This window comes from Martes martes (genome assembly GCF_963455335.1).
Source record: "Martes martes genome assembly, chromosome: 17".
In the NCBI taxonomy this organism is placed as follows: Eukaryota; Metazoa; Chordata; class Mammalia; order Carnivora; family Mustelidae; genus Martes; species Martes martes.
In genome coordinates, this window is record NC_137905.1 from 46617148 (window position 1) to 46638846 (window position 21699).

The 21699-nt window shown below is 60.1% G+C and overlaps 2 protein-coding genes across 2 annotated transcripts; one reads left to right on the forward strand and one right to left on the reverse strand.

Annotated features, from left to right (window-relative positions):
• Positions 1 to 291: 291 nt before the first annotated feature.
• Positions 292 to 18900, forward strand: BCKDHA (branched chain keto acid dehydrogenase E1 subunit alpha). Its single transcript, XM_080828064.1, has 9 exons — positions 292 to 431; positions 8489 to 8671; positions 8777 to 8863; positions 12460 to 12568; positions 15125 to 15286; positions 16829 to 17035; positions 17256 to 17397; positions 17682 to 17853; positions 18394 to 18900. Exons 1-9 carry the CDS (start codon positions 312 to 314, stop codon positions 18562 to 18564), a joined length of 1353 nt encoding a protein of 450 aa, XP_080684190.1. The 5' UTR covers positions 292 to 311; the 3' UTR covers positions 18565 to 18900.
• Positions 18901 to 19285: 385 nt separating this feature from the next.
• B3GNT8 (UDP-GlcNAc:betaGal beta-1,3-N-acetylglucosaminyltransferase 8) lies at positions 19286 to 21157 on the reverse strand. The gene is made up of 2 exons (XM_080828065.1): positions 21092 to 21157; positions 19286 to 20710 (listed from the first exon to the last, which is right to left on the reverse strand). The coding sequence occupies exon 2, from the start codon at positions 20676 to 20678 to the stop codon at positions 19485 to 19487; it is 1194 nt and encodes a 397-aa protein (XP_080684191.1). The 5' UTR covers positions 20679 to 20710; positions 21092 to 21157; the 3' UTR covers positions 19286 to 19484.
• Positions 21158 to 21699: the final 542 nt, after the last annotated feature.

Here is a 21699-nt window from a genome sequence, read left to right on the forward strand (position 1 = left end):
GAGAGTAAAGAAGAGGGGGCGGGCATTGGCGTGGGCTCATCCTACCCGAGGCCCCGGGCCCTAAAGCCCTGGGGCTCCGGTCAGGTTGTCCTCCCCTTTGCCTGTTCCAGAAACAACTAAGATGAGACGGTCAGAGTGATTTTGGAAAGCTAGAGTGTTTGGCCCTCCCATACCCGTGCCCTAGAGACCGCAGGATTAGTAGTTTGTGGTTTCTTGGCAGGGCGGTGCTAGCAGTTGAATCAGGTTCATAAAGGGGCAGCCCCCAGCCTAGCTGAGGAGAGGGGCGGAGCGCTGAGGGGTTGTTAGCCAAAATGGCGGTGGCGGTGGCGGTGGCGGCTGCGGCAGCGAGGGTCTGGGGCTCAAGTAGAGGCTTGGGCCAGGCTGGCCTCGTGGTCCTGCGGCGGCCTGGGGCTCGGGGCCTGGCTAGATCTGTGAGTACCTGGGGAAGTTTTCCCTGAGGGAAAATAGGGATGTCAACGCCGTCTTCCCATGTGGGGGTCTGTGCAGGGAGTGAAGAGGGGGCTGTCACAGAAGGGACGGGGGCTGAGAGAACTACTCGGAGAGGACACTCGGGAAGGACTTCCACTTCCTCGGGAGAGAAGTGAGGCAGCTCCTTCGTGGGCCCGGAGGGAGGGAGACAATTTGGGGAGAGGGAGGGGATACCTTTTTAGTTGCTACTCATCCCCACGGGGGGCCGCGTGGACCCGGGACACGGGAGGAAGCTGAGACATTTCCTCGCAGGCATTGGAGAGTGAAACTGCCCAAGGGAGAGACTTTCTTCTTGGTAAAGATTCCCTCTCCCCCTTCAAAAAGGAGAAAAAAAGAGAAAGGGTTCTCCGGCGCGGGCTTTTAAAGTGCCCTGCATTTCTTTGTTCCTTTACTGCTGTTCCGATTTTAAAATGAATTGCGTAACAAAGTCGTTTGATCTTGTGTCCCGGATCGAATGTCAGAAAAAGGACCTTGTCTGTTTTGGTCACTCAACAGAGGAAATAATGTATAAAAATTTGTTGGGGAAAAGAGGTAGAGAGGTCCAGGGGGAGCAGCACCCTGCTCATATTTCTGAGTAACATTTGAGAAATGCCTAATTCTTTTTTTTTTTTTTTTAATTTTATTTATTTATTTAAGAGCGAGTGAGATAGGGAGGGAGAGAGAGCATGAGCCGGGTTGAGTGGCAGAGAGAAGCAGACTCCCTGCTGAGCAAGGAGCTGGGTTTGGGGCTTGATCCTAGGACTCCGTCATGACCTGATTGGAAGGCAGCCGCTTAAGCGAAGGCAGATGCTTAACCGAATGAGCCACCCAGGTGCCCCCAAGAAATGCTTAATTCTTATCAGAAGGGTCGGAATCCTCTTGGGTTGATACTGCTAACTGTAAGTTCACACAGAAGTCTAGCTGGAAGTTTGATTAGAGGGAGAGAGGCACTGGGCTGTGGAAGAGCCATGAACTTAAATTTCACAGACCAGAGAATGGTGTTTCGGAAGGTGAGTTCATATCCTTGCTGCTTTCCAGCTACGTGGCCTTGGGCAAAGGACTGCCCCTCTGGACCTCTACGGAGGGGTGCATTTTCCTCTTTCTAAAATGCTAACTGACTACCTTGTAGGGTTGTAGTAAAATTAAAAAATGTAAAGTGAGAACTGGACCTGATATTTGATAAGGGCAATAGGAATGTTGGTCACTGTTGAAAGTGAGGGTGGAGGGAAGGGACAGAAACTGACCTTGGAGATCAGGAGAAAAAAGGAGGTGACCTTGGCGGGACCTGGATTGGTGAAGGCCCTTGGAGGGAAAACTGCAGATCTTCTGGGGTTGAGTCTGGCCCTCTGAACCCTAATCCTTTAGGAAAGTAAGGTAGAATCTGTAGGAAGACCCTCTATATAAGGAGAGAAGCAGGGGAGGAGGGTGAAGAGGGTGGGCCCAGCATAAGGAAAGGGGATGTAGATAGGAAAAGGAGACACTTGAAGCAGGTAATTCTGGGAAGATTCCTGGAGGAGGCTGGGGGTGGGGCAGCTTCCTGTGTTTGGGCTGTTCTTTGTGGCTGTTTTTGAAGCAATCAGAGCCTTTGTGGCTGATCGCAAGAGTCCATTGGCTGGGCCTGTGGGGCGGGAGGTGGGTAGGACCGGGGCGGAAAGCAGGGAAAGGTCATTTATGGCTGATTAAATCTGCTTCATTCCAGGCTCAGACTCCCGGCTGCTTTTCCCTCTTGACTCTCCTCCTTCATTTTTTTGGTGGGTGATGTGAAAGGGAGATTTTTTTGGAGGGAGTCTTTCATAGTACTTACGTTTTATTTGTGCATTTAAAAAATTATTTATTTATTTGACAGAGAGAGGACACAAGCAGAGGGAGCAGCAGGCAGAGGGAGGAGAAGCAGGCTCTCCACTGAGCGGGGAGCCTGATGTAAGGCTCAATCCCAGGACCCTGGGACCATGACCTGAGCCGAAGGCAGCTTCTCTCTCTCTCTCTCTCTCTCTTTTTTTTTTTAATATTTTATTTATTTATTTGATAGAGATCACAAGTAGGCAGAGAGGAGGAAGCAGGCTCCCTGGTGAGCAGGGAGCCCGATGGCAGGGCTCGACCCCAGGATCCTGGGATCATGACCCGAGTCGAAGGCAGAGGCTTTAACCCACTGAGCCACCCAGGGGCCCCCCGAAGGCAGCTTCTTAATCAACTGAGCCGCTCAGGAGTCCCTATTTGTGTATTTTTAAGTTTATATATTTGTATAGTCCTTGCTTGCTTTTCCCCACTTTTATTACTCTCACTTTTTTTTTTTTAAATTTTTAAAGTAATCTCTATACTCAATGTGGCTCTCGAACTCACAACCCAGAAATCATGAATTGAATGCTCTACCCACTGAACGGCCAGGTGTCCCTCTCCCACTTGTATTTTCTAAGATTAAAAAGGAGACCATTTTTGAGAGAAGGGAAAGAGTAGTGGGATTTAGTCAAAGAATATTTTAAACAATTTTTTTGTTGTTGTTTATTTATTTGATAGAGAGACACACAGAGAGAGCGGGAACACAAGCAGGCGGAGTGGGAAAGGGAGAAGCAGGCTTCCCGCTGAGCAGGGAGCCTGATTTGGGGGCTCGATCCCAGGACCCTGGGATCATGACCTGAGCTGAAGGCAGCCGCTTAACGACTGAGCCACCCAGGTGCCCCTATACAACATTTTTAAAAGATTTTATTTATTAGAGCGCGCCTGCCCATGCATACACGCTCATGAGGTTGGAGGGGGCAGCTGGCAGAGGGGGAGGGAGGAGCAGACTCCTTACTGAGCAGGGAGCTGATACAGGGCTTGATTCCAGGACTTCGGGATCATGACCTGAGCTGAAGGCAGACACTTAATTGATTGAGCCACCCAGGTGCCTTCTAGTCAAAGAAGATTGCAGACCGGGATCTGTCCGCTAGAACATTCTGCAGTAGTGATGGTGTGCTAGGTCTGTGCTGCCCAGTACAGTAGCCACTTGACTACACTTGGTTACTGAGCTCTCAGTGTGATCAGTATGGCTCAGGAACTGAAGTTTTCATTTCATTTAATTTTAATCAGTTTAAATAGCCGCAGGTGGCTGGCGGCTGCCATATTGGATGGTGGTGCAGGGCCGAGTGCAGAGATCCTGCTTTGGGGGAGGTTGGAGGGGCTGTGTTGCACCTGACAGGTGCAGGTTGGGGGAAAGGCTCGGGCTGCCTGACTTCATCTCTGCCGGCTTGACTCTCCGTTCACCATGTTCCTGTTGCTCAGGAGGTGTTCGTCTGATTCCCCCGCCTGCGGGCAGGTGATAGCAGACATTTTAGTGCTCAGGGAGAAGAGGAGAAAGGAAACTTAATTGTCAGGGAGTCCTGAGCTGGTTTCTCAGCTACCACCCCAAGAAGCAAGAGGGACCCCAGCCAAGTCACTTCACTTCTGTGAGCCTAGCTGGTGGGGTGACTTGGGTCCCTCCTCTGGGAGGGAGGAAGCACCTAGAGCTCGTTCTGTGTGGATCATCAGTGATGTTGTTTCTCTGACTGTCGGGGCCCCAGCGCCCCATGTGCTGTCTCTAGGCGGCGGTGCCCAGTGTGCGTGGAGGCACGAATGGAGATGGGCATTGCTTGTCTCCTCACCGTATGGGTCCATTGCCCTCTTGGCTGGTGGCTTGAGGTCCGAGGCCTCATTTTTCACATCAGGAAGCACTTAGGAGTCACGTCACCGACTCACTCCATTATTCTAATACAGCCACACTGCAAGGTACTGGCAGTTTTCTCCTATCATGAGTGGGGAAACTGAGGCCTGGGAAGGTGAGGTCTGAACTTGGACTTCTGGATGGTAAAGCCCAGTGTCTCTCCGTAGTACCAGGCTGCTAGGAGAAGCAATAGGGCTTCAGTTCAAGTCTTGCAACATCGTGCTTGGTCTGGTCTTGGCAGTCTGGTCTTGGCGTGTATCAACAGCTTTTGCTTGGGGCCTTAAGGGCTGATGAGAAGCTGGGGGGGGGGCTGGCCCCAGCCCCCACCTCGCCCTTCCCTCCCTGCCCTTCAGCCCCGTGGACCCCTTTGCCCTCCCTTGAATGAGCTGCTTCCACCTGGAGGCCTTTGTGGGAATATGATCCTTTAGGTGTCAGCTGACGGGCCGCTTCCTGGGAGAAGCGTTCCTGACCAGTGTCCATCTGTAAAACGGGGACAGTGGTGGCACTTCCTCAGAGAGACGTGAAGATGAAAGCAAATGGTCCTTAGGAGGCACTTGTTCTAAGTACTCAGTAGGATCTCAAGAAGTGGGGAGGCTACAGTTTTTCTCCAGGGACAGTAAGTCTGGGGCGGTCAGAAAGGGTGTCCTCCCTCGGAACTTCCCACTAGCGGTGCCCCGGGCCACATCGTGCTTGCCAGAGCCCCCCGTGTTCCGTGGCCTTCGCGATACAGAGGACTTAGCCCGCTGGCAGCATCCACAGAACCGTCCACGGCCAGACCCCCCTTTCTCTCCAGCCTCTTTGGGTAGCTCTGTACACCGACATTGTCATGATCTCCCTGCCCTGGGGCAAGTCACTCCCCCACCCCAACCCCCAGGCCTGAAGTGAGACGGTTGGTCGGTTGGTCGCGCTGTCTCCACGGGTTCGGAGAAGGTGGGGAAGCGCATGCTATCAGCTCTCCTTCTTAATGTGTTGCAGCCTCATTGGTTCTCTGCTCTTTCCTCTCACCTTGGCCTTGCTGGTTGCCAGGGACTGGTGCCTTCTTCCCCCAGCCTCCGCCTGCCTCGCCCCTGCTGGTTCAGCAGGCCTTGGTGTAACTCCCCCTTCTCCAGAAAGCTTTCCCTCATGTTCCCTCTGATGCTGGTCGCAGAAGATCCCCCCTAGAGCCCTCTCACCCTGGGCCCGTGGAGTAGCAGTTCTTGTCCTTTCCACAAGGGGACACCGGTTCAGGGAGACCTGGTGGCGTTGCTGGATAGGGACAGAGCCCCGACCAAGCCTTTTAGCACTGGAGTCCCTTCTCCTCCCCCGCCTAGTGGGCGCCCACCTGGTACCTGCTGCAGCCTGTAACCTGCGTGTTCGGTGTTGGTCACCCGGCTGCCCCTCTCCTCTCCAGCCAGTTCAAGTCCCGGTGGGGTGCCATTCAGTAGCTACGTGCTGGAGTCCGCTCTGCGGGGAGTCTTAATTAACCTTGGGGCCAGAGGGGGTGGCTCCACAGGGGGCCAGGCACCAAGTACCTGCTGGGCCGAGCGACCCTCCAGAGCAGGCCTTTCTGTTTCCTGTGTGGCTGGAGCCAGGCTTTGTGCGGCCATTGTAAGTTACCGGCCACCACCCGGCAAACCTATCCCCCTCCTCCCCCCTGTCCTATCCCCCTCCTCCCCCCTGTCGGAAGAAAAAGAGGGTGGAGTCGCATCCTTCCTTAGGCCATTCTACGCTCTTCCCCCGGGGGACATTTCCTCTGGGCTGGCCACTCACCCAGTCAGCACAGTAGCCCTGGGGTCCGCACCCCAGCATCATAGGCCCAGGAAGGAAGTCCTCCCCCTCCGCCCCACAAGGCAAGGCCAGTGTGGGGTGTGCCAGGGTGCCCCGATGGCTGCTGCTCAGCCTCCAGAGGCAGGCAGAGCCCTGTCCTGACAGCCCAGTCTGTTCTCAGCCCTGTGACCTCGTCCTCTGCCCCCTGCCAGCCCCGAACCACCAGCCGGCCTGTTCCACCGCCTGCTGTTACTGTCCAGGGTGCCCTGCTGCCAGACCTTCTCCCCAGCTCTTCTTTGTCCTCTTCCCGAAGGGCCAGCCATTTTCTGTTTCCCGTTTCCCACCCATCCGAGGTTTTGGGGTGGTTTTCCTTTCTACCAAGTTTTGAGCTCATGAATGCGTCCCATCCCTGTGCTTTGTGTCCCTCGTGGCAGGAACTTTCTGTCTCAGCTCTGTGCAGCCTTTCTACACATGAGAAAATTCGCGGGCACAGGGTGTTTTGCAAAGAGCCACGTGGTGAGCTCAGATCCTGGCACCCACATCAGTCGGCCTCCAAGGCCAGCAGCCCCACGCACTCATCCCTCCATCCCTTTGGTAATGGCCTGCTGAGTGCCTGCTGTGAGAATCGAGCCCAGCACGCTCCCTGCCCTCCCCGAGCTTGTGATCTGTGTGGGAGGCAGACACAGACTGCCGATCCTGGGGGTGGGGGGGGACGGAAAGGTCTGGCCAGTGTGGGTGCTCAGGAGGGGGGTGTGTGGGCGGCCGAAGTTCAGTGGCTTCCCTCATAAGCAGGGGAAGTCTGCCGCTATGGTCACGCCTGGACCTGCCCTGCCGTGGGGAGTGTCGTTTCCTTTATTTCCTCACAGCCACAGACGCAGATAAATGCCCCCGTGCTCACGCTTCCCCCTGGATCCTTGGCTCTGCCAGGCAATTCAAGGAGGGGGAGTGGGGCGCACACCTGAGCACCTGAGGAGTGTTGGGGAGCCAGCCGGTTGCTTGTTGAGTTCCTCCTGGAGGCGAAGCCGTGATCACTGTAGATGGGCGGGCAGAAGCTGGGTCAGCCATGGCAGCTGGGGGGACGAGCAGGGCTTTGGGGTCTGCTTGTCAGCCCGGCCTGCGTTGGAAGCTGACTGACCTGTTTGTAGCTGTGGTGCGGGTGATGTTACCCCCAGTATCTCCGCTTCCTCCCTCCTTGGGCCGGAGCAGGTAGGCTGAGGACCCAGTGAGATTGTGGGTGCAGAACTCCGCCGGCAGCTGGCCAGAGCTTGCTAAAGGGGAGCACTGGCAGTGCTGAGACCAGGTCAAGGCTGAGAAATGGGGTTGGCACCCAGAGGCTGCCCAGTGGCCTTTTCCCGGGTTTTCCCTGCCAGCATAGGGGGTGCCATGTCCCCCAACCCCCAGGGCTCCTCTGGCCATCCAGCTTCTTCCAGCTTCTGCAAGTGACATCCCATCCCTCACTTTCTGTCTTTGTCGTGTTCTGTGATCCCGGCCTCCAGGGCTCCTTCCCTGACCCCCAGCTGCCCTCTTGCTCTCAGGTTGCTTCCCTAGGAAGCCTGGCTCATTCCCACTTTCCCATGCTCGAGGCTTCTCTTGGGCAAGGATGGATCAGCCCCAGCCTCAGTCGCACTTGCTTGGCCGCCAGCTTCCTCACTGGGCAGCAGTGACAGATGTCTTGCTTCTCTTAGGTCCCCAGAACCCGGCTCGGGGCTCGGAACAAAGCAGGTGCTCAAATATTTGTTGAAGGAGTCCGTCTGGGCCTGGAGGGGTGGGGATTGGGACAGGAGCACAGAGGCCATCGAAGCATGGAAGTTTGCTGGGGGGAGAGGGGAACAGACATTCAATAAAGAGATGGGCGCAGCCCTGTGGTGGTGGCAGAAGTGACCGTTGACATTTCCTGAGCGTTTGCCCTATGACTTCCAAGTACTCTGTTAACCAGTTTTGTGTGCAGGATGTTGTTCAAGCCTCACGACACTTCCACGAGGTGGTCTCCCTTTTACAGACGAGAATGGGGCAGCTGGCAGAGGGGAAGTCACTCTCCTCTGGTCACCTAGCAAGGGATTTGAACCCAGGCAGGCTGACACCTAAGACCCCAGAGACTTCCTCGATCCTGGGTGGCCACCCTGGTTGTGTGGGGGCAGTGAAGAGTCCATCTGGCCGGCTGTAGGGTACTGAGGACAGGTGAGCCTACGGTGGCAGTGGGAGACAGTGAATGGGGGTATCTGGCCAGACTGGAGAGGCTTTGAATGCCAGGGTGAGGCATCGGGGCCCTTGATAGAACGGCTCCTGGGTTCTTGAACCGACTGACTACTGCTCCGCGGGGTGTTTAATCTTTACAGCCACCTTGGATAGATGGTATCTGCCCCCCCAGTTTTACAGATGAGGAACGGAGACGCAGAGGAGTTCTGGTGACGTGCCCAAGGTCACACATCAAGAAAGCGGTGGAGCTGTGATCCGTACTCTGTGTCAGGCCACAGGGCCCACTGAGGTCCGGGGGGCTTAACTACCAGGCCATACTGCCTGCTGCCGTGAGGTCAAGCCAGGAAAGCCTCTGCTGCTCCTGACATGAGCACCCCCACCCCCACCCTCCTCTCTCCCCAGCTCCCCCAGAGACAGGAACAGCAGCACTTCCCATCCCTGGATGACAAGCCCCAGTTCCCGGGGGCCTCGGCGGAGTTCATAGACAAGCTAGAATTCATCCAGCCCAATGTCATCTCTGGGATCCCCGTCTACCGCGTCATGGACCGGCAGGGCCAGATCATCAACCCCAGCGAGGATCCCCACGTGAGAGGCCCTCTCCTTCCCCCACTGTGTCTCCCATGCCCGGGCTCCTTGTCCGTCTCCTCTCTGGTCCCAACTGCCCTGCGTCTGTCTGTGCTCCGCCCGCAGCTGCCCCAGGAGAAGGTGCTCAAGCTGTACAGGAGCATGACTCTGCTCAACACCATGGACCGCATCCTCTACGAGTCCCAGCGCCAGGTGCGTGCGCTCGGCCTGGGGAGGGGGTTCCTTAGGTCGCCCTGCCTGTGTTAGAGCCAGAAGATGACTCCCAAGGAGGAGATGGGGGGACGGAGGTTCTTTGTCTTGGGGTCCTCAGAGTCCTTGAGGTTCTCAAGGATAGAGAACATGGAGGAGGAGAGTGGGACGGGTGCTGCCTGGGGGCGGAAGCATGGACCAGATCCTCCCGGGCTCCTGGCGAGGGGCGTGTCTGTGCTGGGGGCGAACCGGCAGGAAGGCCTGATGGGCTTTCCCCTCGGGAGATCCCAGTCCCGAGGAACCAGGGTGCCCCTCTGTGCTTCCTGGGCGCCTGTGTCACAGGGACTGTGAGCCTCAGCTGTGTTTGTGGCCGCGGACAGAGACCCAGTCAGAGCAGTGTCAACAAAGAGGCAATTTATGGACTCAGGTAACTTCACTTTCAGAGGGTCCTGTTTCAGGTGTGGCCGGATCCCAGGAGCTCAGTGTCATCAGACCTGTTTCTCTCACCGGGTGTCTTTTCCGCGCTCTCGGCTTCCTGCATTCCCAGGCAGCAGTGGTCTCTGGCAGGTCTAGGCTCGAGGACAGGTGGCAGAGAGAGGATCAGGGCACGGGCTCGGGGTAGGATTTTACAACCCAAGTCTTCATTTTGCCATTTTGTAGCTGTGCTCTGGGGGAGTCCCTTCATTTGTCAGGTCTTCCGGTTGCCTTAAGGACTGCCAGTGGCGTATTTCGTGACCTTAGGAAGAGTGACACTGGTGTTTAGTCAGCATGCGGTAAATATTAGCTGTCATAATCCTGCCAGGCTCACAACCTTTTTGCTTAGTAGTGGAAAGAGAATGTCTGCTCCCTGAGGTTCCAGCGAAAGGCCAGAGCAAGTGCTCGAGGTCTGGACTTTGGTCACAGACCCTGCCTTCAGCCAGCCCCTGGCCAGGAGAACCATGTGCCATCCCCAGGATCCAAGAGAGCAGTGGAATCTATCCCTCCCAGGGCCCAGGGTTCCTGTGGGAAAGGTGGGATGAATGTTGGGCAGTGGGTCCTTGGGTGCCCACGGCACCTGCTGGGTCAGGAGAGGGATGGGCTTGAGAATCAAGCCCCCAGGTCATCCTCCTGTGGACTAAAGCATGAAGCCCCCTGGCCTACGAGACAGTACTGAGCAGACTCTCACTCACAGGGCACTACCTCTGGGTTTTCCCGCTTAGGGTTGTACCTCCACCCTGAAACTTGCCCAGAAACTTCCCTTGGCTCCCGCACCCCACAGGGGCAGGCCTGGCCTTTCCTCTTCCCCTATCTCCCATTCCCCTGTGGCCTCCGCTCTCTGGGCTCTCTGCTCCCCTCTCTGCAGCCTTACCACCAAGGCCGGGCCTCACCTGCTCTCAACATGCCTGGGCTCCTCCCCGCCTGAGTTGGCTGCACAAACAGGAGCTTTGGAATCCAAGAGATGCGGGTCTGGTCACAGCTGTGACTTTGGGCAGCGATTTTGCCTGGCTTTGCCTCAGTTTCTTCGGTATGCTAAAAAGTGGGGATAGCAAGGTAGGGGTAGGAATTCTGTGAGGCCCAGCGCACAAAGCGCCTTGTCCCCTGGCTGAGGAGGCCAGTAGGATCAGACTAGGCCTCAGTGAGATCCGCTCCTGTGTCAAGGCTCAGCTTGTATTAGCCAGGCTTCTGCTTAGCTGTAAGTAACAGACCTCCCCCAGGTGCCCCCCAAATCCTAACAGAAACCAATGCAGTCGCTTAAACAGATCAGGTGGGTTTTTAATCTTGCATAGAGGAAATCTGAAAATGGGGTGTGGGGCCAATATGGTGGCCCCACGATGTCACTGGATACCCAGCTTCGGCTTCTAGTCTTGAGGGTCCTTCAGGAGCCAAATGGCCACCGGAGCTCCCTCCATCATGCCTCATTCCAGGCGGCAAGCGGAAGGAAGGTGGCAAGTCAGGCATGGCATGTCCCAGCTATCTCCTCATGCCCACCGTTCTAGAGCTTTGCAGGCAGTCCCACCCAGTAGCCTCTGAGACACTGCATGCGTTGCTCCCAGCTGCAAGGAGGCCGAAATGTGGTCTTTCCACACCTCTGCCTTGAGCCGGGTCCTGTTTCGTGGGTAGGAGGGCACTCCAGCTCCTCCCCACACCACCCTCGACAGCCCTCCCAGGCCTCCAGCGCCCAGCATCAGCCCATGTGGCTGTGGGAGGTCAATTAACTTTTAATTGGCTCCCCACTTAGAAGAAAGCTTTATTCAACTAGTTCTCCCACCGTGACAGAAAGCCTGGGCTGCAGAACACATGAGGCCTGGGCAGGGGGCATCCCTCAGATACTGACCGGAGCTCTCTCACTTTACACATGGTGCTGGGGAGCTTAGTTCTGGCTGTGTGCCAGGGGTGCCGCAGATACCCAGCCAGGCTTCACCTCTTAGCCCCAGATCTACTTGGCTTCTTGCCTTGGCTGTCCCACACCAAGTTCAGCCTGTCCAGACTTGACCTTGGCATCTTCCTCTCTCGGGCCATTTCTCAGCGGAGGGTGCCACCGTTCACCCATCTGCCCAAGCGGGAGACCTGCATCTCCTCCCTGTCTCCATTCTCCCCCTCGCATCACTTTCTCCCGTCTACTTTACTTTGTCCCTCCCTGTTTAGTTAGAAATCCATTCTGCTGCTCAGCACCACACCAGGAGCCTAGACTTCCTGCATTTCGGCTTCACCATTGTGGGCGAGTTGGCTTTCATCCCACACGTGTTGCCTCATTTTCGCAAGATGCTGCCACAGGTCCAGCCTCCCAGCAGTGTGCCAGGCGGAAGAAGGGCTGGGGCCAGCTACACTCCTCTCTTTTATCAGGAAAGCCAGAGCAGACTTCCACTTAAGTCTCTGGCTGGAACTGTGTCTATGGCCACCTCTGGCCATAAGGGAGATTGGGAGAATGTTTGGCTTTTCCAGGCCCTAGAGTTGGGGGGCTCAGGAGAAGGGAGTTGGCCAGGGCATCGGTGTGGCCAGGGTCTGCCGCTCCTTGGCACTTTTGAGTCTGCTTAAGCCTCTCCCCTCTGCTTCTCTGCCTGCCTCCTCCGGTGACCAGGCCCAGCCACCACCCCTCTTGCCTGGCGGGCTGCACTCAGTCCTGCCGCCACCATCCACTTCCCACATGACAGCCAGAGAGCTGTTCCTCTGAACTGTCACTCTGGGAAGAGCCGTGGGTGCAGTTCTCAAGGTAAAGTCCTGGTGTGTCGTTCATGGCCTTACTGGGTACTGCCTCTTTGCCTTGTCTGTCCCTACCCCTCCCACTTTCTGTCCCAGCCATTCTGGCCTCGTGGCCTTGACTGTTATCTCTCATTGGAGACCTGCATCGCCCCCAGCTTGGCCCGGCTCAGGCATTTCTCCCTGCCGCCCCTCTGCGGTGGGCTGCACACACACGTCGGCCTCCCGTCACACAGCCCCGGCGCGCTGCGTCTCACTGATCTGGCAGTTCCTCCGGGAAGGTGGGAATCCCGGCCTGGCTGGCCCAGGAAGTGTGTCTGGGGATGAGTGAAGTCTCCAGAAGCTGGACAGTTATCTGGATGGTTGCCTGTCATTGCCCAGCATAATGGAGCCCGGGCCCCCGGGCCCTCCTGCACCCTCAGGGCCGGATCTCCTTCTACATGACCAACTATGGCGAGGAGGGGACTCACGTGGGGAGCGCAGCGGCGCTAGACAACACGGACCTGGTGTTTGGCCAGTACCGGGAGGCAGGTATGTCTGCCCTGTTGGTGGCCTGTGTCTGTGGTTCCCGTGGAGGCAGGTCAGGCCCCGTCCCTCTGGGTGGGAAGGGGAGGCCCGGGTTAGCTACCCCAGATGCGCTTCTAGGAGCAGTGTGGTGCCAGGGAGGATTAAGGAACTGCAGGGAGAGCTTTCTGAGCGAAAAAGGGCCAAGCCAGGGCCAGGGGTGTGTGGTGGCAGGGTTCCTCCATCTGGAGGCCAGGCAGGCAGGCTCATAGAGAAGAGCCTGTGCTCCGGCCGCTCCGTGCTCTGCTGGCTGCCACTGTCAAGTTCAGGTCAAGTTGCTTCCCTTCTGTGAGCCTCTGTTCTGTGATCTCCCAACACAGGCTGCTGATGGCACTGTGACCCCTGCCTGGGGAGTGCTGGCAGCATGCAGTCAGGGCAGGCCTGGCCCCACATGGGGACCCCCATCCAGAGTGTGGGTCTCTCTGGTCTCTCTGGGCGCTGTGTCCTTCAGGTAGCAGAGCAAACAGGAGGCCCTGGCAGTGGCAGCCAGGGCTGGCCCCTTCTGAGTGAGGGAGTGACAGGACGGAAGGATGGCAGATGAGGTGTGAAGCAGGTCGATGAGGATGGAGGAGTGACTGGGTAAGGGCTGTGGAAGGGAGTCACGGGGCAGGGGACACAAAGCCTGCAGCACGGGGTCTGGCACTGGGTAAGCGCTCCAAGTTGGAGGCGATATGCCGGTGGGGAGGGGCCTCTCACCTGGGACAGCTCTTCAGCAGCGGGCAGGCTGGCTGGAAAGGCAGCGTGGCATTCCCGTCTGCTCCCATCCCTGTCCCCTACGCTCTCCGGGGACAGACGTCCTGTGTATTGAGTGTCCCCAGACACTGAGCTGTGGGCCCCCACCAGATTGGCTGAGCACCTCCCACCTGTTTTTGCAGAAGGGGCCTCTCTGGTGAGGACTCCGGGCGGGGCGAGCGAGGGGCTTGGAGCCGTGGGCAGCCGCTGGGCTCTCCACACGGGGGGGTTAGGGGGCTGGCCCTGAGCGCCCTGCAAGAGGGAGCCCTACCGCACTGAGGCCCCCACAGAAGGCAGCCTGCGTCTGGGCAGCCGCCAGGGGTGGAAGCCTGCGGCCGTTCGGTGTAAACCAAGGATGTACGTGGCCTGACAGGCCGTGGCACCAGCAGGAAAGGACCCTCGTCAGGGAGCTCACGGGCAGCACATTCCCACCTAGAGCAGTAGTTGCCGTGGGGCCTGTGGTTTTCCGGGGCGTCGGGCCCACCTGGGCCCAGGACTCCTGGCTCTGCCCGCAGCTTCTCGTGCTGTGAAGAAGCCCCCCCCACACGGCCCTCCATCCCACATCAAACCGGGGCACCCCGCCTTTGGTCTGTGTTATGTAACACGTGGCCACCCTGTGAGTATGTGTGGGTGACAGGAAGTCTCTGGAAGGCGAAGGCTGCCGTCCCGCCCAGCGCCCCTCACCCTCACTGCCACTTCAGGTGCGTGCTCGGGAGCCGACTGTCTGGGCAGTGCTCACTGTGGGCGGGGGTGTCTTGGCGGTGGCATCCCGTTAGCTGGTAAACACCCCCTAGCCCCGCTGCAGCCCCAGTCATGAAGGGTGAGCTCTGTGTGGCCCCCCACACCCCACCCACCGCCTTACGGTGTGACCTCGAGCCGGCTCTGGGAGCTCTCCCACCTCAGTTTCCCCATCTGTGAATGGGGAGAATAACGCTTCCTCCCTCAGGGGTTGTGAGGATTAATTAAGTTAATCTATGGAAGATGCTCAGAAGAAAGGTGCCCGACCCCAAGCACTGTGTCCGTATTGTAGTCCTTCAGGGAGCGTGGGCACAGCTGGCAAAAAAGGTGGCTTGTGTGCAGTAAGACCCTGATTACATCATCACGTGAAGGAGGAGATCCCCAGTGAAGGAGGAGGTCTGGACATGCCTGCACCAGCCAGCTGCTTCCACGGGCGTCCTTGAACCCCCAGTGTGGCCCCTTGGGTGTGGGCATGACAATCGTCGCCCAACAAGAGTGGGTCGTTGCTCATCCCAGGACCACCTTGACCCCCTCCTGTCCGACTCAGCAGGCCAGGCCCCCTTCACCCAGAGCGCTTCCATGCGGTGGCGAGGTTTGTTTGGAAGAAAGGATATTACAGCCGTGAGCAGGTTCAAATATCATCTCTCTAGTTCAGAAGTTGTGGGCTAGCGGCCTGTACTTTTATTTGGTTCATATAACGATTTTGGAAGTAATGTATGAGTTGAAACATTGATAATTTCTCATTTAAAAAAAAAGCCAGATTTTGCCTTCTTTTGAAGAGCCGAGCCATGAGCCATTGGGCGTCTCCGAGAAGCCGTTGGGTATTTGGAACAAGGCCTCCCTTTCGGGACAGGCCCGAGCTCTCTGGTCTGCCCCCCTGGTGCCTCCCCCACCGCCATGATGCAGGCCTCCCCTGCCCAACTCCAGTTCCCTTCTCGACCCATGGGGACATGGAGCCCAGGCGGCAGGGGCCTTGCCCTGGGACGGCCATGGGTTGCTCTGACCGTGCACTGCCGCAGGCTCACGTGCACCCCCACCTCCCCTGGCCCGCAGGCGTGCTCATGTACCGGGACTACCCCCTGGAGCTGTTCATGGCCCAGTGCTACGGCAACGTGAGCGACCTGGGCAAGGGCCGCCAGATGCCCGTGCACTACGGTTGCAGGGAACGCCACTTCGTCACCATCTCGTCTCCGCTGGCCACGCAGATCCCGCAGGGTGAGGACTTGTCCCGGGCTCGGGGCTCGCACACCAGCATCTTCCCCGGCACAGCCCAGCCTTTCTCCGTCGTCCCTGCCCTTCCGGGGGCTTCTGGGGGAGGGGGTGCCGGGCTCGAGACTTTACACGCACAGCCCCCTCTTGTCTGGGAGTCTCCAGAGGAGGGCTCTGGTTTGGCAGGCTGGGGCTGGCGTGACCACACTCTCATTTCCTAACCTGCCCGTCCCGTCGGTCCGCTCACCCACACAGCGACTGCGCTTGACTGAGCGGGAACCAGCTTCTCGCAAAGGGTGCCTGGGCGGAGCTGGGTTCCTGCCCCCAAACCTTCTCTCCCTCAGTCCTCGGAGTCTGACTCCACTGAAGCTTACTCTGGAAGCCCAGTGCCTAGAGCAGCGAGAGTCGCCTTGCTCAAAAGTGACCGCTTAGGGAGCAGAGCCCTTGGGCCAGGCCCACACCCACACGGCACGGAGACCCCAGAACCTGCCCTCCGGGCCTGCGGTCGAGTCATGGGCCAGCTGGGCTCCCGCTGTCTCTGACCCCGGCGCCGAGAGACTCGCGTTGCCGTGTCCGTGGGGCTGAGCAGCGGGCTGGTCGCCGGCCCATCTGTGTGCCTTAGCTCAGTTTGCTCCAGGTGCCTGGAATAAGGCGCCGTTGGCACCTCTGAGGTGGGAGGCAGGCGGGGTGGCTTTGTGAGAGGAGGTGGCGTGTTCCCTGAGGGTAGGTGGGATTTCCAGAAGGCTGGGCCCTGGCCCCTTACCTTCCATTTGAGTGACCGTTAGGCCTCTCAGCGGGCAGACGTTGGAATCCCTGCTATGTGGGTGCCGTGCTGGGCGCAGTGAGCAAGAGACAAACGCCTCAGTCCTCCTCCGTGTGGAGGACACAGGCAGGAAGGATGCGGGGGGAGCAGTCCTGCAGGGACGGAGAGGGAGTTGCAGTGATGGAGGACGGTAGGGGGTTGTGTCACCGGTGACATTTTTTACAGACCAGAAGGAGCCGGGGAGGGCGCCACGTGGGGTCTTGAGGCAAGTGCGTGCTTGAGGGTCGGGAGCCCGTGGCAGGCGTGGAACTGGGCAGGAGGCCAGGACGGGCTCGGCAGTGGCGGGGGAAGGCTGTGGATCCAGGGGAGGCTGAGGGCAGTGGGAGCCGTCGGGGGGAGAGGTGGGGGAGAGAGGTGCCGGGCTGAAATGGCAGCCTGCTTCACATTTTAACCATTTTAACTGGCCTCTGGCTGTCCCTGGGCAACGGGTGGGGGCGGGAGGAACAGGAGGCCAATGAGGAGGCTGCCGGGAGCTCAGGCAAGGTGACCAGGTGAGCAGACCGATGGGAAGGAGGCCGGGGGACACAGGGTCAGATTCTGGCAGAATTTTGAGGGTGGAAGAGGCGAGGGGAGCAGCTGGAGTCAGGGGAGTCACCATCGGCCAGGGGTGGGGGGCGAGAGTGAGACGGGGGCGCTGAGGCAGGTTGTGGGGTGGAGCGAGAGGACAGAGCTGGGTGGGGGGAGTGTGCAGTTCTGCTCCTGCTCACCCCTTCCTCCCCCTGCAGCGGTGGGGGCGGCCTATGCGGCCAAGCGGGCCAACGCCAACAGGGTTGTCATCTGTTACTTCGGGGAAGGGGCCGCCAGCGAGGGGGACGCACACGCCGGCTTCAACTTTGCTGCTACCCTCGAGTGCCCCATCATCTTCTTCTGCCGGAACAATGGCTATGCCATCTCCACGCCCACCTCAGAGCAGTACCGCGGGGATGGCATCGGTAGGGGTCCGGTGGGCCGCTCCCCAGTCTGCATGCTTGCCTCCCCCCAGTCCTTTCCCTGCCATGTCTGCAGCAGGGGGTCGCAGAAACACTGCCTTGCCTGCTTCCTCTCCCCCCCTCCCCCATCTCTGCTCATTGTCCTCATCTGAGCCCCCCCCCCCCCCCCGCCGCCGGGCCCAACCTGCCTCTCTGTCCCTGACCTGCTTCTCTGTCCCCACAGCTGCCCGAGGCCCAGGCTACGGCATCCTGTCCATCCGCGTGGACGGCAATGATGTGTTTGCTGTGTACAACGCCACCAAGGAGGCCCGGCGGCGGGCTGTGGCCGAGAACCAGCCCTTCCTCATCGAGGCCATGACCTACAGGTGCCTGCCTCCCCCATTCCCCCTGTGGCCTTGACCCCCCCCATTCCCCCGATGGCCTTGACCCCCCCCATTCCCACTGTGGCCTTGACCCCATTTTCCCTGCATGGGTCACTGTCCTCAGAATATGACCTCAGAATACGACCCCGTCCCTTTTATGGGATACTCACGTTGGATCCCCTTCGTGGCCTCTATTCCACTGCCACCCCTTCTCCCCTAGTCCTTGCCCTCCCTCCTAACCCACTGTGGGGGGCTCCTGCCTGACCCTGGGCCCCCTCCGCCCGCAGGATTGGGCACCACAGCACTAGTGATGACAGCTCAGCCTACCGCTCGGTGGACGAGGTCAACTACTGGGACAAGCAGGACCACCCCATCTCCCGGCTGCGCCACTACCTGCAGAGCCGGGGCTGGTGGGACGACGAGCAGGAGAAGGCCTGGAGGAAGCAGTCCCGCAAGAAGGTGGGGGCTTCCCTCTGCTGGAAGGCCATGCTCCAGGGGGAGTGGTCCAGTGCGGTGTGTGGTGGAGAAGCCTGGAAGGACTGGGGGCACACGGAGCTGGGAGACCTGGGCATAGCCCAGCAGGGTCTCGCTGCAGCCCGCAGTGCCAGGCTGCCTGGGCACGCGCCTTTGTGGGGTCCTAGCTGCGTCCTCGGCAGGGACATGCAGGTATCCTCATCAGGGGCTGTGCGAGGGGTAGGTGCCCTAATCCACGTGCAGTGAGTGTCCCAGTCTCCTCAGCCTGGAGCTGGGGCAGTGCACCCAGGGGGAAGGGCTGCCCTGGCCCGGGCCCTCCCTCTGGGCCTTGGTTTCCTCACTTCTGAATGGCTGCTGCCTAGTCCCGCCCCACAGATCCCTGCATTTAGTGCAGTGCCAGACCACGACGTGGATCCTCTCATCCCTGCCCACCCTCTCCTTTGTGCCCAGATGAGAACCCCGGCTGGGGTCCCACAGGTGCGGGGTTGGCGGCCAGCTGCGTGCCTACTGTCCCCCCTCCCCCAGGTGATGGAGGCCTTCGAGCAGGCGGAGCGGAAGCCGAAGCCCAGCCCCAGCCTGCTCTTCTCCGACGTGTACCAGGAGATGCCCGCCCAGCTCCGCAAGCAGCAGGAGGCCCTGGCCCGGCACCTCCAGACCTACGGGGAGCACTACCCTCTGGACCACTTTGAGAAGTGAGGCCTGCTCATCCCCGACCCCCACCTCAACCACCCCGAGGGGCAGCCCTACTCTGGGGCCCCAGGGAGCAGCGGGGCACCACCCTCCTCCCGCAGTCTGCTCCCTCCACACTACTGGGGCCAGGGCTCCAGCCCCCATCCCCACTCCTCCAGGCTGTTACCCGGTGGGGCTCGGTCAACCCCTCCTTGCCTGTTACAGTGCCTTCTCCCTGGGGCTGGGCCGGGGCGCCTCCAGGACTAGAAGCCCCTTGGGGTGGGCGTGGTGGGTCAGCCTGTGAAGTCACTCCCTCAGTGAGAAGGGGTCAGCAGGTGGCCAATAAACTCGGTTTGGCTCGTACCCCCCCGCTGGTCTGTTTCCTGGACTTTGGGAGGTGGGAGGAGAGCCTGGCCTGGCTGGTCTGGGATCACCCCTTGTTTCATACCCCACCCCCCGCCCCCGCCAGATAAAGAAGGCCGGGCGGTTGAGACATGTACTTCCCCCGGAAACTCTAACAGGCTGGAGGATGGTGGCGGGGGTGGGGGGTCCTCCCAGGTCAGTCTCCTGTTCTCCCTTAGGTGGGACAAGGCTGCCGTTCAGCAAAGTGACCAGGAGGTCACCAGAGCTGGCCCTGCCCAGTAAGTGGGGGGAGGGTGTCCACTGTGAAGGTCAGGGTGCAGCTGCGCTCACTCTGCCAACTCCTCCGGGGCCCCACGGGCACAAAGATGACTCCGGGTCTCAGAGTAGGGGGTGGGGGTGCATATTTTTCAAAAACAAGAAGTAGATAAAAACAGTCTGTCACCTCCTGCTGCCCAGCCCCCTTGCCTGGGAGGACCGAGGAGGGGCTCAGGCAGTCACAATTCTAGGGTTTCTCCCTCCCATGGAGGTCCGGGAGAGGTGATGTCCAGGTCCGCCCTCCTCCCTCTTCCCAGCACCCCCACAGCTCAGCACTGGAACTGGGGGTCCTGCAGCTGCTTCCAGAGCCGAATGCTGTTCTGGGGGCTGAGGGGCTGCACCAGCAGCAAGTCCCGGAAGGTGCAGGGGTCGGCTGTCCGGTCTGCTGGCCAGGCTGTGCGGAAGCCTTTGTGATCCCTGGGGGCCAGGCCCAGGGCACGGAAGCACAGGCCAGTGTAGACGTCGTCGAAGGGGAAGGGGGCCACACGGGCCGCCGCCTGCAGCAGCCAGGGGGCCAGGCGCCCGGCGATGACATAGCCACCCCCGCTTGCGTAGGCTGGGTAGTGACCTTTAAAGAAGGACTGGGGCACATAGAAGGGCCCTCTAGGCTTCCGGAGGGGCTTGGCCTGGGTGAAGACCTCCCCCAGGTAGAGGCCTCGGGCCCAGCTGGGCGGCAGGCCCCGCAGGTGCTCCAGGAGGGCTGGTGTGCGCACGAAGGCGTCATCTGGAGCCTGCAGCACGAAGCTCACGCCCGGGCAGTGCTCCCCCAGCCAGGCCAGCAACAGCAAGTCTTTGAGTGTCCGATTGAAGGGGACGTCGAGGAAGTCCCAGAGCAGCAGGTCACCGTAGCGGCGGCTCTCCCAGGCCACTAGGGAGCTCAGGTCAGGCCCCCCCTCACCTTCGGGAGACCCCAGCAGGAAGAGCAGCCGGACTCCGGGAGCCGGACCGCCCCACGTCTCCCTCACGGCCTGCCGTTCCGCAAAGCGCCCCGGTTCCGACTTGACGGCCAGCAGCAGGTAGGGGACGTCAGTGCCTGAGCAGCTGGCCACTTGGCCACCGCCACTCCCAGGCCGCCAGGGCGGGAAGCTCCGGCAGGCCGCCGACAGCAGGAAGCGGCGGAGGCCCTTAGGGTAGGACTTGAAGTCTGGGATTTCGGCGGCCGCAGCGGCCCCCCAAGCCTGGCAGCCCCCTGCCCCTGCACTGTCCCCACCGGGCAGGGACCCCAGCCGCCACTGCTGCTGGTTCCAGTAAGCCGAGGGCAGCGGGCCGGTGTGGCCCAGACGGGCAGAGAGGTTAGCCGGCAGGGTGGGCTCGGGGCTGGCGGGTGTGGGGCCTGGCGGGGTGTCTTGGGGTCCCTGGTAGGCTTTGCTGAACCGAGACTCGGATGTCCACTCGATGTACACCTTGAGGCCCAGGAGCGTGAGCAGCGCTGACAGGCAGAGAAGGCACTTGGGGCAGCGCATGACCCAGCCCAGGGAAGGGGTGGCCACGGGAGCTGCAAAGGAGCCACAGAGGCCTTTGGGGTGCAGGGATGGGCGCCAGCAGTCCCTGCCGGCCCCTGTAACTGCTTCTCTCAGCCCCAGCCCCTAAACCGGCGGCCTGCCCAGGACCCAGCTCTTCCCTATTCCTGGAGCTCGGAACACTGTTCAGTTCTTCCGACTCGCTGCTCTTTCTGCCCAGCCCAGCCCATTCCACGGACCTATTCCGCAGCCCCACCCCAGGGACCGGGGCCTCTGCCGTTCCAGCCCCCCTTTATCCCCCACCGGGAGTCAGAATCGTAGGGTCCGTCCTTTCACCTTCTAGAGCCCAGCCTCCCTCCTCCCAACAATCCTCACCCCAGGGAAAGGGGGCCAGGGACCTGCTCCCTCCTCTTTACCTCTGGGTCCAGCTCCCGCCCGCGCGGTGTCCGGGGGCCTCTGGTCAGGCCCTCCCTCGCTCCCTCCCTTCTGCCCCTGCCGAGCGGCGGTGCTGTAGTCGGAGCCCTGCCCAGCCAGTCCGGAGGGGCGGGGAGGGGCGGGGAGGGAGGCCGCCTGGGCCCCAGGGGCCGGGAGGGGCTGGGGCGGGGCCGAGGGAGGAGGGACGGGAGGGGATGGGAGAGGAGGCCAGGAGGCCGACCTGAGGGATGGGGCTCTGGCATGTTGGGGCTGGTATTTCGGTGAGACAGCGGAAAGGTGCAGGGGTGGCCAGAGACAGAGACGGCGGACCCAGCAAGGCGTGGCAGGGAGAGCCAGGGGCCTGGGAGAGTCTGAGGGAGGGTGAGGCTGAGGGGTCAGGCCCGAGTCCGGGGTGGGCAGTGGCGAGATGGCCCAGGGACCGGCAGGGTCCCAAAGTGGCAGAGCTGGGCGGGGAGGTTGGGGGGGGGGCAGGCTGGCGCCGGGCCAAGGAGGCGGCAGTGAATGCTGAGGGGATGGGTGGGCAGTGCCAGAGCTGGGCTGTGTTGTAGCCGCTGGAGTCAGGGTGGGGGTGGGGAAGGGGCTGGTGGAG